The sequence below is a fragment of the Polypterus senegalus genome, chromosome 6 (assembly GCF_016835505.1).
Source record: "Polypterus senegalus isolate Bchr_013 chromosome 6, ASM1683550v1, whole genome shotgun sequence".
Taxonomy (NCBI): Eukaryota; Metazoa; Chordata; class Cladistia; order Polypteriformes; family Polypteridae; genus Polypterus; species Polypterus senegalus.
In genome coordinates, this window is record NC_053159.1 from 95,279,302 (window position 1) to 95,294,843 (window position 15,542).

The window sequence follows — 15,542 nt, forward strand, 5'->3', positions numbered from 1 at the left end:
GAGACACTCATTTGAGGATCTGAGGTTACGATTTGGAATATAAGGTGTCAGACATTCCAATATATAAGATGGGGCGAGATTGACATTCACGAATCGGATCGAAATAGCCGAACATCTAGCTGCCAGTGCCGAGGAAAGAGCAGTAAATGTCAGTTCGGAATGTAAAAAACTCGGAGAAAAACTTGGAGACAGACTGGCTGCTTTAGAAGATGGGAATAGAAGGTATAATGTCAGAATTGAAGGCTTGCCGGAGAATCGAGAAAGTTTAAACCCGGTGAAATTCGCAACTGAACTTTTTCTAAAATAATCGGGGGCGACTTTAAAGCAGAATCTGAGATAGCAGCGGCTTACCGCGTACGCGGATCAAACACCGTCAGACCCCGACCAAGATCTTTTATAGTCCGTTTTGAACGATTATCATTTAAGTTAGAGGTGATGGAACTCCTCAGGAAAAAAAAGGAAGGTATTAAATATGAAGATTGCCAAATTCGCGTCTTCCCTGACTTCTCTCCAGCAACAGCTATCAAACGCGCCTTCTATAATATTAAACAGCGGCTACGGCAAGCCAATGTCAAATACGGCCTCCTGTATCCGGCAAAACTGAAAGTGGAATGGCAGGGTCATTTCTATGTTTTCGCTAGCAAGGAGGAGGCAGAAAATGAGTTAAGAAAGCTGATCCCGGGACTATTCTGATACATAATTGTGAGTCATGGCGGTAAATGATAAAGCTAGGATTAATAATCTACTGTCTGATCTATTTGTTTTTAAAATACGGGTTTTTTATCAGCATATATTCTCATATTCTTATATTATTATTACTTACTTATTACTTATCATTACTTAGTATTACTAGGGCTAAATGTTTGTTTTATTGTGCTTAATTACGTTTTCCTCCTCTTTTTTTTCTTTTCTAATTATTTCATGTGTACCCTAAATGAGACTGTTCAATATCATACCCTTGGTTTGCTGTTATTGCTATTACTGCATTAAGACTTGTTATGCTTGTTTTGGACACATCTTTAACACCATCACCTGGGTTTATTATCTGGGGATATCATCTTAATGCACTAAAATTGATGAAGATTATATGTATGTATGTATGTATATATATATATATATATATATATATATATATATATATATATATATATATATATGTATATATATATATGTATATATATTAAGTGCAAAATTCTTTTCTTTTTTTTTTTTTTTCCTCTTTTAAAGACTATATTGGTAACAGATATCTCTATCTTTTAACCTTAAAGCGCCACTGCATGGGGGCTTGATGTGCTTTGGGCGTGCTCTGTCTCTGGGTATGTCAGAGGACTGGGACTGCATGAAGTGGGTTTTAGCCTCACCTGGGGAGGCAAAAGGGAGGGTGGGGGTTAAGGGGAAGAGAAAGAGAGCAGGCTTGATCTATATCTAATCTATCATCTCAATCTTTATAATTATAACTATCAGCGTAATAATAAGCTGCATGGCAACAACTCTTGGGGGAATAGGAAATTAAGACCTAAACTATTTCACTTCCAGTTAAGACTATAATATGACACCAAAAACTCAGAATCAGTGTCTCCATGATGGGACAGTTAACCGTAAGCTGGAATGTTAAAGGCCTGAATCACGAATTAAAGAGAAAGAAAGTACTTTCTCACCTAACAGGTCTAAATGCTAAAATAGTATTTTTACAGGAAACCCACTTACTAAGTAAGGATCAGTTCCGGCTGCAAAAGACTGGACTGGCCAAATGTTCCATTCTAGTTTTACAAAGAAAACTAGAGGGGTGGGAATTCTCATACATAGAACAGTACCATTTGTAGCATCAGATGTAGTATTGGATCCTGAAGGGAGATATGTGATGGTCATGGGAGACTTATCTAACTGTAAAATGATTTTGATAAATGTTTATGCACCTAATGTTGATGATAAGGAATTTATACAAAATTTATTTGCATCCATTCCCAATCTGAACACTCATAAACTTATAATGGCTGGGGACTTTAATTGTGTTCTAAATCCACTTTTAGATAAGACTTCCTCCACAGGGGAACGCAACTAACACCGCAAAGATAATTACAAAGTTTATAACTGATCACAACTTATCAGATCCCTGGAGGTTTTAAACCCAAATTCAAGAACATATTCTTTCTACTCACCAGTACATCATTGCTACTCAAGGATTGATTACTTCTTTATAGATAATAACTTCTTGCCTAAGATTAAATCTTGTAAATACGATGCTATTGTTATTTCAGACCATGCTCCGATGATCTTGGAGCTGAAATTACTAAGCCCCATACACTCACCCGCAGATGGCGTCTCAATCCGCTTCTATTAGCTGACGAGAATTGTACTGAATTTATATCCAAACAAATTGAATTCTTTCTAGAGACAAATACATCCCCTGAGATCTCTGCAGGAATACTCTGGGAAACTCTTAAGGCCTTCTTAAGAGGACAGATTATCTCATATCTTTCCCACAGAAATAAATCCGAAGCGAAGAAAGTAGCAGAGATAAAAGCGAAATTACTAAAATAGATGAAGAACATGCCAGACTACCAAGCGAGACTCTACATAAGAGGAGGCAGGCTCTACATTCAGAATTAAACCTCTTGACAACTAAAGAAACCGAACAACTAATTTACAAATCCAGACATCATTATTATGAACATGGAGAAAGCTAATAAGCTTTTAGCGCAACAAATTCACAAGCAAGAAGTGCATAGCGCAATCTCGGTAATTACTAACACGAATGGAGATAAAATCATGAACACAAAAATATAATGTACACTTTTAGAGACTACTATAAATCCCTATATACTACTGAGTTTAAAGAAGACAATATACAATCTAATGCATTTCTGGATAAATTACAGATACCACAAATTGGCGCTATTAGTGTGGAGGAGCTCGATAAACCTCTGTCATTATCAGAATTACTGGATGCTATAAAGTCACTCCAAGGTGGAAAAGCAGCAGGCCCTGATGGCTACCCTGCAGAGTTTTACAAGAAATTCTCCGCTCAGCTAGCTCCCTCCTATTAGCAACATTTACAGAAGCCAGAGATAACCAATCTCTTCCACAAACCTTTAAGCCAAGCACTAATCACTGTCTTTCCAAAACAAAATAAGGACTTATTACAATGTGCATCATACAGACCAATTTCACTTCTGAATAACGACGTTAAAATACTCTCTAAAATCATAGCTAGAAGGATGGAGAAAGTGCTCCCCTCAATAATATCACAAGACCAAACTGGATTTATTAGGGGCCGACACTTATCTTCAAATCTTGACGCCTGTTTAATGTAATATACTCACCAACTAAATCAAACACCCCAGAAATATTATTATCATTGGATGCAGAAAAAGCATTGACATGATTGAATGGAAATACCTTTTTACTATTTTGGAGAAGTTTGGGTTTGGCCCGAACATTTGTGCATGGATTAAATTACTGTATACTAACCAGAAGCTTCAGTTTGCATCAATAACATTTGCTCAGACTACTTTAAACTAGAGCGTGGCACAAGACAAGGATGCCCTTTGTCACCACTGCTGTTTGCAATTGCCATTGAACCACTGGCAATACATTGTCGAAATACTGATCAGATAAAGGGGATTAGCAGAGAAGGACTGGAACAGAAAATCTCATTATATGCAGATGACATGGTACTGTATATATCGGACCCAGAAAATTCTGTGCCTGCAGTCTTAGCAGCACTCACAGAATTTCAAAAGCTCTCTGGTCTCAGAATTAATCTGAATAAAAGTGTACTCTTTCCGGTGAATTCTCAAGCATATAATATTAGATTAGACACCCTTCCTTTTATCATTGCAGAACAGTTTAAATACCTCGGGGTAAACATCACAAGTAAACATAAAGCTCTTTATCAACAAAATTTAGTGTCTGTATGGAAAAAATTAAACAAGACTTGCATAGATGGTCAACCCTTCATCTCACACTAGCTGGAAGAATTAACACTGTTAAGATGAATATTCTTCCTAAGCTCCTTTTTATTTCAAAACATACCAATATACATTAATAAATCGTTCTTTAAGCAATTAGATTCAACAATAACCTCATTTATTTGGAATTCTAAACATCCACGCATCAAAGAGCGACCCTACAAAGACAAAAGGCAGAAGGCGGCATGGCTCTACCTAACTTCCAGTTTTATTACTGGGCAAATATACAGTCGATAAGAACCTGGACACAAATAGAAGAACATACACAGGCATGGACCGCAATAGAAGTAAAATCCTGCAGTACTTCTTTGTATTCCTTGCTTTGTGCTCCAATAAACACGTTATCGGCAATACACTAATAACCCAATTGTGCTCCACTCACTTAGAATCTGGAACCAATGTAGAAAGCATTTTAAGACGGAGAAGCTTCTTTCTGTGGCACCTGCAAAAGAACCACCTCTTTCAACCCTCACAAACATATGCAGTTTTAATATCTGGAAAAATTTGGAATTAACTTGCTTAGAGATCTTTATATAGACAACGTCTTTGCATCCTATGAACAATTACATTCCAAATTTAACATTCCAGCTACAAATTTCTTTCACTATCTTCAAATCAGGAACTTTGTTAAACAGAACCTTCCAGATTTTCCTCATCTTGCACCCTCATCCACGCTGGAAAAATTATTGCTCAATTTCAAGGAGTTAGACTCCATCTCTACAATATATAAAATCCTTTTACAATCCCTTCCTTTCAAAGATCCAAGAGGACACTGGGAAAATGACCTCTCAATTAATATATCAGAAAAGGAGTGGAAAGTAGCAATGCAGAGAATTCACTCAAGCTCCATATGCAAAAGCATACAATTATACAACTCAAAATTATATATCGAGCACATCTGTCTCGACTAAAACTCTCAAAATGTTTCCAGGGCATGATCCAACCTGCGAGCGTTGCAACCAAGCCCCAGCCTCACTAGGTCACATGTTCTGGGCCTGCTCCAAATTAACATTATTCTGGACAAAAATTTTTAATTACCTCTCAGACAGTCTTGGACTCACAATCCCTCCTAACCCATTAACAGCTGTGTTTGGGGTTCTTCCAGAGGGTCTTAAAGTGGAGAAAGACAAACAAATTGTGATTGCATTCACTACACTGTTGGCACGCAGACTTATTCTGATAAACTGGAAGAACCCAAACTCTCCTCTTTAAGTCAGTGGGAAACTGATGTGTTATATTATTTAAAATTGGAAAAAATCAAATACTCAGTTAGAGGATCTGTGCAGACTTTTTTCAAAACATGGCAGGATCTAATCAGTAATATTTTGAAATGATTTTATAAAGCACAGAGAATTTGTTGATTTAGGTATTTTTAAAAGCCTTAAATTTTACACCGTTTGGCTTGCTCTCTCTCTCAAGGGTGGGGATCGATCTGTTCTTAGCATAATTCTTTTTTTTGTAAAACTTGATTGCTATGTATTGATTGTAATAAAATTAATAAATAAATAAAAAAAAAAAAAAAAATGATGGGGCGAGATTATTTAAGGCTTTATAAACCATAAGCAGAATTTTAAAGTCAATTCTGAATGACACAGGTAACCAGTGTAGTGACCTCAAAACTGGAGAAATGTGCTCGGATTTTCTTTTCCTAGTTAGGATTCTAGCAGCTGCATTCTGCACTAGTTGCAAACGATTTATGCCTTTTTTGGGTAGTCCTGAGAGGAGTGTGTTACAGTAATCTAGTCGACTGAAAACAGAAGCGTGAACTAATTTCTCAGCATCTTTCAGTGATATAAGAGGTCTAACTTTTGCTATGTTTCTTAAGTGAAAAAATGCTAGCCTAGTGATCTGATTAATATGCGATTTAAAATTCGGGTTACAGTCAACAATTACCCCTAAGCTTTTTACCTCCGTCTTGACTATTAATCCTAATGTATACAGTTTATTTCTAATAGCCTCATTGTATCCATTATTGCCAATCACTAAGATTTCAGTTTTCTCTTTATTTAACTTGAGAAAATTACTATTCATCCATTCTGAGATACAAGTCAGACATTCTGTTAGTGAATCAATAGAATCAGGGTCATCAGGAGCCATTGATAAGTACAGCTGTGTGTCATCAGCATAGCTGTGGTAGCTCACGTTGTGCCCCGAGATAATCTGACCTAACGGAAGCATGTAGATTGAGAATAACAGCGGACCCAGGATAGAGCCTTGTGGAACACCATATTGGATATCATGTGTCTTCGAGTTGTAATTACCACAACTAACAAAGAATTGCCTCCCTGTCAGGTAGGATTCAAACCAATTTAAGACCGTGCCAGAGAGGCCCACCCATTGACTAAGGCAATTTCTAAGAATGTTGTGATCAATGGTGTCAAATGCAGCACTCAGATCTAAGAGGATGAGAACAGATAAATGGCCTCTGTCTGCATTTACCCGCAAGTCATTTACTACTTTAACGAGTGCAATTTCTGTGCTGTGATTTGTTCTAAAACCCGACTGAAATTTATCAAGAATAGCATGTTTATTGAGGTGGTCATTTAACTGCATAATGACTGCCTTCTCCAGAACTTTACTTAAGAAAGGCAGGTTAGAGATGGGTCTAAAATTTTCAAGAGCCGAGGGGTCGAGATTATGTTTCTTAAGTAGGGGTTTAACTACAGCAGTCTTAAGACAGTCTGGAAAGACCCCTGTATCTAATGACAAATTTACTATGTCAAGAATCAGTGCCTGGTTGCTTTCTGTGAGGAGTTTACTTGTTCTCTCTCTCATTCATTGGGTTTCTTCTTGCATATCAAAGACTTGTATATGTTAAGTTGACTGGTAAGTCTAAAATGGCCTCTTGTGAGTGTGGGTGTACACGTGAGTAGGACCTATGATTGACTAGTGACCCATCCAGGGATAATTTCTGCCTTGCAGTAGATGTTAGAGTCACTCTTTAGTTTAGGTATCCATTGTAAATCAGCTACTAACGCTCTATAAATGCTTAATTAACCATACAGTTAAGAATACTAATGTATTATTAAAATAAGACTCTTTAAAATATCTTTTTTTTATTGTTTTACATCATGTTAAAAAGGCTAATATGTTTTATAACATGCAGATTGTTTGTATAATGTCAAGAGTGGTCATGTATTATGTTCTTTTCAGTTCAGCCCTATGTGACATTTAACTGTTAAATGGATGTTTCTTTATAAATCATAACACATTTAGACTGCATATTTCTTGTCTTGGGCTGCATGGTGGTGTAGTGCTTAGCACTGTCCTCTCATTGCTCCACAGACCCGCAGGTCCAAATCCCCGCCTGGGCAAAGTCAGTGTGCAGTTTGCATGTTCTCTCCCAAGAGGTCTTCTTTACTGACTCCCTTTTTCTCCCGTCGGAAGTAAAACGGATGGCAAGTGTTTCCAGCGTGATGTGTCCGTCATGATTAAAGCTGAGAACTGTGCCTTTAACAATAAGTGGCCCTTATACGTTTCTGTAGGCAGTCATAAAGTAGAGTGCGGCACCGAGAGTGTGCGCTGACCTGCCGTCCTGTTCCTTCGTGCCTTGAGGTTTTGGAGGAGTAATCGAAGATTCAGAAAAATGGATGAACGGGCATAATGTGTGTAATCACAGAAGATTTGAAAATTAGATTCGACTGTTTATTTATACCCTGACTGCTCCTCGCTTATCAGTACGAGATGTAACAGTGGAATAAAAGGGTTAATTTTGGTTCACAGGCAGACAGCACAGCAGAGTGGAAGGGCGAAAAAGGCACAAAGGGACGGAGCGAAATGCAGAAAGTAGCAATGTCAAAATGACCATCGGATAACTGACCAGGTCGTCCTCTTCTCGTACTGCTGAACTTGCCTTAAAACGAAAGTGAAAATAAAAATGAATACTCCAAACCGGAAAAGTAGTATCGAAAGGGTCACTAGGCCGAGGCCAGCGATTCCACACCAGATAGAAGAGGGGACAGCGTGACAAATGGCAGGTATGTTCCGGCTCATCACCGAATTCGCAAGAGAACTTATAGGAGTGCACATAGGAGAAAAAAAAAGTTTTACAATTTACACGCCTTCTCTTGCTGGCCGATTAGCGACGTGCACGGATTTCAGAACAAGCCTTCGCTGCAGCGTGCGTGCACCTTCTACTTATTAACGTGCAGCCATCCAACCATTTTTTAAAACCTGGCGTCCAGACTTGGCTTGCAGTGGTCGCCAGAGTCTTGAACCAGCCCTGGACACCAGGGCACTTATTCACACTTTAGATTCGTCAGTTCGCCGATGTAGTGCCATTCGTCTAAGTTGCCTTTCTATAATTTTAAATGAGGAAATGGAGTGTAACTCCATATTTACACTTTGGATTGTGTTTGCTTTCACGGAAGTTTCATTTCCTCGATGCCCACCCATAGGCCTATGCTTTAGAAAAAGAATCGGCGAATTCGTTCAAAAGAAAGCTGCGTTGGACAAAGCGCTTCTACGGCAGGATTTTTTTTTTTGCACATACACTTGTAAACTGGCAGGTTTTCTGCTGAAGAAATAGAGATGTCCTAATGTTATGTCGACGTAGACTGATTTTCTTTCGGATTATTTAAATACGGAGTGTTATACATATTCACAAATATGACAGAGGCACATGTACACAAAGACGCCATGCATTGTAAGCAGTTCGAGTTTTATAGTCTCATCTAACTGAACAGGTAAATCGCAAACTGGCCAGCTGTTAAGTCTCCACGAGGAAATACACCAAAACAACAAGCACACTCCCAAATTTAGGAGTGAGGCGCCTGCACCCCTCTAAAGGCACATTCGGGATGATTGCTGGCCGCACTACATCGCACATTGCAGACGTGTGGCCGACAGGACGCGACCCTTTCTCCCGCAACTGGATCTTTCTGCCTTCCTGACTTTTTGACATCTGTACTGCACGCACTATTTAGGGTCCTCCATTCATGTCCAATTACTCGGTTCGGTGCTCTTCCTCGCACATAACCCCAGCTGCCAGCTCGCCTCCTTGGCGTCAGATGCCCAGCTTCTGGACAGCGCTCTTTAGAAAGCAGGGGGGCACACGAGCTGGTTTTAGTGCCGTCTGCACTCTGAGTCAGAATGAGCTGATGGGAGTTGTCCCTGCTGACCAATAAGCGCTGCTGGCCGCTGCAAAATATTTAAAACACATCATGTTTACGTATATACAGGGTGAACGAAAAAGAAGTAACACATTTCAAACGTTTACTCTACAAAAACGCTACAAGACAAAATAAATTTCATTAGAACACAAGAATGGGTTTGCAAAATTGTTTTTTTTTTTCTGTGTATCAAGGTGATGGCCATCATTAGCGATACACTCTTCAAGACGATTTCTGAATGTTCGCATGATTCATTTTGCCATTTCAAGGGGAATAGCGGCGATTTTGTGGTGAATAGTGTCCTTGGGAGCTTCAAGGTTTTGAGGTCAGTATGTGTATACCTTCGACCTGAGATAGCCCCACAAGAAGAAACCGCACGGAGCGAGATCAGGCGAATGTGAAGGCAACCCGCCATCGCCACGCAGGGAGATCAGCTTCCTTGGAAACCTCTCCCGCAAAACTTGCATGGATATCCGTGCCTTATGAGCTGTTGCTCCATCCTGTTGAAACCAGACGTCCACCACATCCATTTCTTCCAGTTGGGGCCCCAAAATGTTTTCTAGCATTTCAATGAAACGTTCTAAACTGACCATGACCATTGCTCCTTCCTCCTTAAAAAAGTGGGCCTACAATGCCAAATTCTGCAACAGCACACAAAACTGTAACACATTCACTGTGCAGGGGTCTCTAATGAAGTTCAAGAGGGCTGGTTTCAGCCCAATAGTGTAAGTTTTGCTTATTTATAAAGACATTCAAATGGAAATCTGCCTCTTCACTGCACATGAAAATGGCATCTTGACGGATGGTTTGCAGAATGTTCACACACATCTCTCTACAGCACTCCCAGTCTCTCTCAGTGAATTCCTGCACTACCATCATTTTGTATGGATGGAAATTAAGGTCCTTGTGCAAAATCCTCCTCAAAGACGTGTTGGAAAAGCCTAAGGCAAAAGCATGTTTGTTCACTGAACGTCTAGGAGATTGCAAAATTGATGCCCTTAAAACTTGGACGTTTTCAGGCATTCGTACAGTCTGGAGATTTTCTATTCAATGTTGTACCCGTCTGTCTAAATTTAGCCACCCACTGAAGAATTGTTTTCCAATTTTGGACGTCACCGTTAGGAGGAATGCCAAAGTGCGTTCAGAAGGCGCAGTGTGTAGTGGTGATAGATTTGTTGTTTCTGAAGCACAATTTGACTGTGAATGTACGGTGCGCACCAGACCAAGGCATGTTGTCAACTGACAACAACAAGGGATCGCCTATCAAAGGACCCGCTAACAAACCCACTCGGTTGCCACTACCTTGTGCAATGACCTTGAGAAATGTGGTATTTCATTTTGGCTCACCCTGTACATACAGTATTGTAACGTCCCTTTCCAGGTGGGAGAAATAAACCATACGAGCAAGTGGTTGTAGTAATCCAAAAGAAGATGTTATTGCTCTTCTGCTTTAATTCAACAAGATGACACAAAACAAATGGTGCCCGAGCAGAGAAGACAACCACGTGTCAACCATCCACATAACTAGTTCAATAAGTTCACCAACTTTGTTTTTTGTCATTTTGCATAAATCACTTCTTAACAATTTCTTCAACTCCCAGCATCACAGTGGATGTTTTATTTTAGATTGGCATAGGGGGCTCTTCTGCACACCCCCCTCCACAGCAATCTCAGTAACCCCATTTGCATGGCTATTAGGACACGTTGCCTCGGTGGTTAATTTTCCAGATTTTATGGATTATCATTTGGAGTTCTTAGATTTTACGTTTGCTTTCTAGTTATCCCAATCCTTAGTAATGTGAATGAATGATAAGTTGGTCATTTTACAAATAGCCTCACTCAATAGTCTGAAGACAATGGGGGAATTTTGCTTAAAAGTGGTGGGACCAATTAGAAGGCTCACTGAGTGTCACATTTCTAAACCAATCCAGCGCCTCCTGAAGGTGGGGCTCAAAGTAGGGGCGGTGATTTTGAACTACAAAGATCAGAGGTGCCCTCGTTAACCTGATCCAACAGACAGCAAGCTTTGGTATACAACAAACTGTCTACAGTCAAAAAGTCTCATACAAAAACATCTAATTTGTGTCGCGTGTGTAAAAAGCACACTGCACGTTTTAAAAATTAACAACCTTTTTCCAGGACAAAACCTTTCTGTAGCATCAGATTAAACATGGGCATTCAACAGAATCAATGGGCAAGTGGGAAACGTGAACAGTCCGTTGTCGCAGGAGCCGTGTGTGCTCTCTTTTGCTCTGTGTTACAATGATAATGTAGGAGTGTATGTCAACTTGGAAGACTTGGCTGCTATATTCATGAAAATATGATCTACATAAAGCAATTTTAGCTTTTACTTTCTCTCCGCATCAAGTCATGTCTTCAGTATGTTTTGCTCTCTCTCTCTCTCTCTCTGAAACCCCAGCAGCAATTTAAAACACATGGACTGGAGGGATTATGGGTGTGCCTTTTAGGAAGAAGCCCTGTGGGTGTAGCCTTTGCAGTGCAGGATTTTGTTGCTGTTTACTGTCCACTTTTTAATGGGTTGTCCCCAGACGTGTATTCTCATTTGAGAAATATGTCTGGCTCAGTGATGCTATTGTGCAAGTGATCACTGAGTAAAGGAATGCTAAGTAGTGAAAGTTGGTACATTTAAGTCGAACACCAGTAGACCTTATAACAGCACTGTAGTGAAAGTTAAAAGAGGAATTAAGTCCTGCCAGTCAAATGCCCGCTGCCTGTAAGCTATTGTGAGGTTTATTAATAAGATTCAGCATAAGAAGGTTACCAGTGGCCTTTCTGCATCAAGGGCCAGTGCAGCACAGACCAACCAAATGTTGAACAGCTAATGATAACCTTCACACAGTAGTATAAGGTTTCATTATAATGTTTATAATAACACTCAACTTTTTTTCTTAGCACAATTTTTCACAAAATTTCTATCAAATGGGCAGTGTAATGGCATACTATACCTAGAAAAATATTACTTTTTGTACTGTGTGAAATTGTCTTCATGCTGGGAACTGCAAGCCTTTTATTGGTTCATCGACTGCACCAATTGGCCCTGCAGTGTCCTCTATACACTTGTGTGTTTGCGTATGTGCAACCTGAGTTTTCTACTTTAATGATAGGGCTAGAAGGTCATTGTCCATTTTACAATGAAGACAGCTTGCTGTTGTTGTTGTTTTTTTTAATGGCACATTTGCAATTCTGGTTCAAGTTTTTCCCAGTTGGAGCCATGCAGTGCAAAACTGTAAAGAGGTATGAAAAGTATGATACCATTCAGTCCCTTAAAGGTGAAAAAAAGAAAGGTGATCAATATCAGTAATTTGTTTTTCACAACAAATTACGCTGCATCTTGATTTTCACCAACCACAAAAGAGGAATGCATTAATTTCATCAAAGTCACCAAAGAAGCCAACGTGTGCCAGTTGCACTTCATAGACAAGAAACTAGCATTATGATTCTCCTGTGTCAAAGAAGCACAGAATCCCGTTATACTGTAGGAGGGACAGGTATTTATGTAGAAAACCATTTGTTTCAAGTGTTTGCTGGTCTTTGCATTGACTAGTGGCCTGGCCACACGACAGTTAACAAGTGTGCATTTCAAGTAGGGCTGACACAGATGATTATTTTGTAGATGATTAATTGGTCGACTGTTTTTATCAAAGAATCAATTAATGTAATGACTAATTTTGTCCAAATAATTCATTTAGGCATATGAATGCTGTATGTAAAGATTTATTGAATGCTTGAAAACATTGGGAAATAAAAAAACACAACTAAAATAACTCCAACAAGAAGACAAACAAGAAAACATTAGTATCAATAAAATATTTAAGTCAAAAATCTTTTTGATTAATAGTGAAGTTAACATAACTTTCATGTTAGCAGTCCAACTTGAAACAAGGCCAAAAAATTAGGCTTTCAGGTCCTCTCACCTCTCCAGCTCCCATCTTTTGGTAATTTCTTCTGAAACCATTATCTGGAATGCCTTCACAGGAGTGGTGTCAAAGGTTCAAACATCCTTCCCAATATACCCAGCATCTCTCCTCTGCACATATCCAAACTAATGCAATCTCGCCTCTCTGACTTTGTCTCCCAACCGTCCAACTTGAGCTGACCCTCTAATGTACTTATTTCTAATCCTGTCCATCCTCGTCACACTCAATGTAAACCATAAGATCTTTAACTCTGCCATCTCCAGCTCTGTCTCCTGTTTTTGGTCGGTGCCTGTGACGATGTGGGTTCTGGCTCCACACTCCCTTTGATGTTTGGGAACCCTTGAACCCAACACCGTCGATAATGTTGCCGAGTGAGCTAGTCAATGGAGGCAAATAAACAATTGAGCAAGGGGTGGTATACAAAAAGTGCAATAGTGCTTTTATTACAAGCAGTCAACAAAACAAAAACAGTGTTCAAATAAATAGTGCAGTTCTTCATATTCATTAAATAAATAATCCATAAAAAGAACACGTGGGGGTTAAAACTCAATAGAAAAAAAAAACACATTCCTTTAAATCGAGAGGTTAAAATGATCAGGAAGCTGTCTTTAAAAACAACAACAAATAAGCTTGGTGCTTCTTTTCTGTATGCGTCTCACCTCTCCATTTGATCCCGTTCGGTTCATGAACTATCAGATGTCCAGAGTGTAGGCTGGGGCCACTTCTCACTACACGGGATATCACAGTTTGGTGGCAGCGGTGGGATAGATCAAGTTGGAGAGAGAGAGAACATTTTTTTTTGAGCACAGACAAAGACTGTGGATACAGTATGGCTCCAAGAAAACAGGCTGGAGTGGAAACTCCTGATCGGGGACATGGAGTTAACTCCAGTACAGCTCAGGCTACAGAGGATTCCACCAGCACCGGTGACATCAGAGTTGTGGAAACACTCTTGCGTCAGTTCATAGCTGTCCAGGAGGACAAGGATCAGCGGTTGGAACATCGTTTCAAGAGCCTCCAACACCAATTCACCCAGCTCCAGGGACAAGTGGATCTAGTACAGCAGTCACGGTCGCAAGTCTCAGAAGAACCTGCAAAGAGGAGCAGAGGTTCACCAGTGAGAATCATGGATTATCCTCGCCTGATGCCGTTTGCCGAGCCTGAGGACATTGAGCACTATTTAACAACCTTTGAAAGGATGGCGACAGTATGTGGCTGGCCAAAGTCGGAATGGGCAGTCCGTTTGGTACCCTTGCTGACAGGGAGAGCCAGAGCAGCATTTTTGGCCATGCCAGCGGAGGAGTCTTTGAGGTACGACAGCCTTAAAGGGGCCATCCTAGAAAAATTTGAAATTAGCACAGAAACTTATAGAATTAGATTTCGCTTTGTCGAGTGGGAACATGGACAGTCTCCGAAGGAGCTGCTGGCACTCCTAAAAGAACTTTGTTACAAAATGGTTACAACCTGATTAAACACACCGTGGATCAAATAATTGACTTTGTTTTATTAGAACAACTTTTACAGATGTTCAATGGCAGACTGCGGACCTGGGTGGAGGAACATCGACCTAAAACCTCCAAGGAAGCTGCAGACCTTGCAGAGGTGTTTTTGGCGCTCATCGTCCGAGGAATCTGCGAAGAGAAGACAAAGTCAGCATGAAACCTAGACCGATGGAACAGCCCAAAGGTATGTCTCGGGTTGATACGGTCGTGGTCCAGTTAGTGCAGTCCACCTACCTGAGAGAAGAGTTTATAGGGAAGGAGTGATTTGCTACGGTTGTAACCAAAAAGGCCACATTCATAGGAATTGCCCCAAGAAGAGAGAGACAAAGCTTTGTTTTGAACCCTGTCCCCTGCCCACAAAGACGACTCCTTTAGTAAACCGGGAGAAGATGGTGAGGGTTGCTATAGCTGGACGGCAGTACAAAGCACTGATAGATACGGGAAGCACCCAGTCTTTGGTGAGACAAGAGTGTCTGGAGGGCCAAGTGGTTGAGTCGGGGCAGAGCGTAGTTCTGAGGTGTGTTCACGGTGAAGAGGTCACCTATCCTCTGGTAAGGATAAACCTGGAGATAAAGGTGTAGGTTACGAGTTGCCAATGGGAATCGTTGATAACATGCCATACCCAGTACTTTTAGGGTTGGACGTGCCAGGTATAGAAGACTTGCTGCAGAGTGCTCTGCAGGCAGAGGCACTTGTGGTTACACGGGCTCAAGCAGCCAAGCAGAAGGAGAGATCCCATGACAACTGGGATGAGCTGCCTTTTTCAATAACTGAGAGCCCGCGCACGTACCATAAAGCCCGGAGTCAGAGGAGGCAAGAGAAGCTCTGGGGCGTTCCCAGAAGGCTGGTAACTTTGTACCTCCTACTATTCTTCCAGGTGATGCCTTTGACATCCCGAGTGATGTGGCCGCCGCTCAGCGTGATGACCCGAGCTTGCGTGTTTGTTTTGACAAGGCTGCGAGGGGACTCCAGGCTAAAACCGGAGAAAAGTTTGTCATAGAGCTTGACATACTTTACCAC

The 15,542-nt window shown here is 40.5% G+C and overlaps 1 protein-coding gene across 1 annotated transcript in view; it reads left to right on the forward strand.

Moving 5' to 3' along the window:
* Positions 1-7,461: 7,461 nt before the first annotated feature.
* The window catches only part of LOC120530645 (caspase-1-A-like), a 42,455-nt gene continuing 34,374 nt past the window's right edge, over positions 7,462-15,542 (forward strand). Inside the window, exon 1 of the mRNA XM_039755067.1 lies at positions 7,462-7,948. Within this exon, the coding sequence (XP_039611001.1) occupies positions 7,942-7,948 (7 nt within the window). The 5' untranslated portion in view covers positions 7,462-7,941. The remainder of the gene's footprint in view (positions 7,949-15,542) is intronic.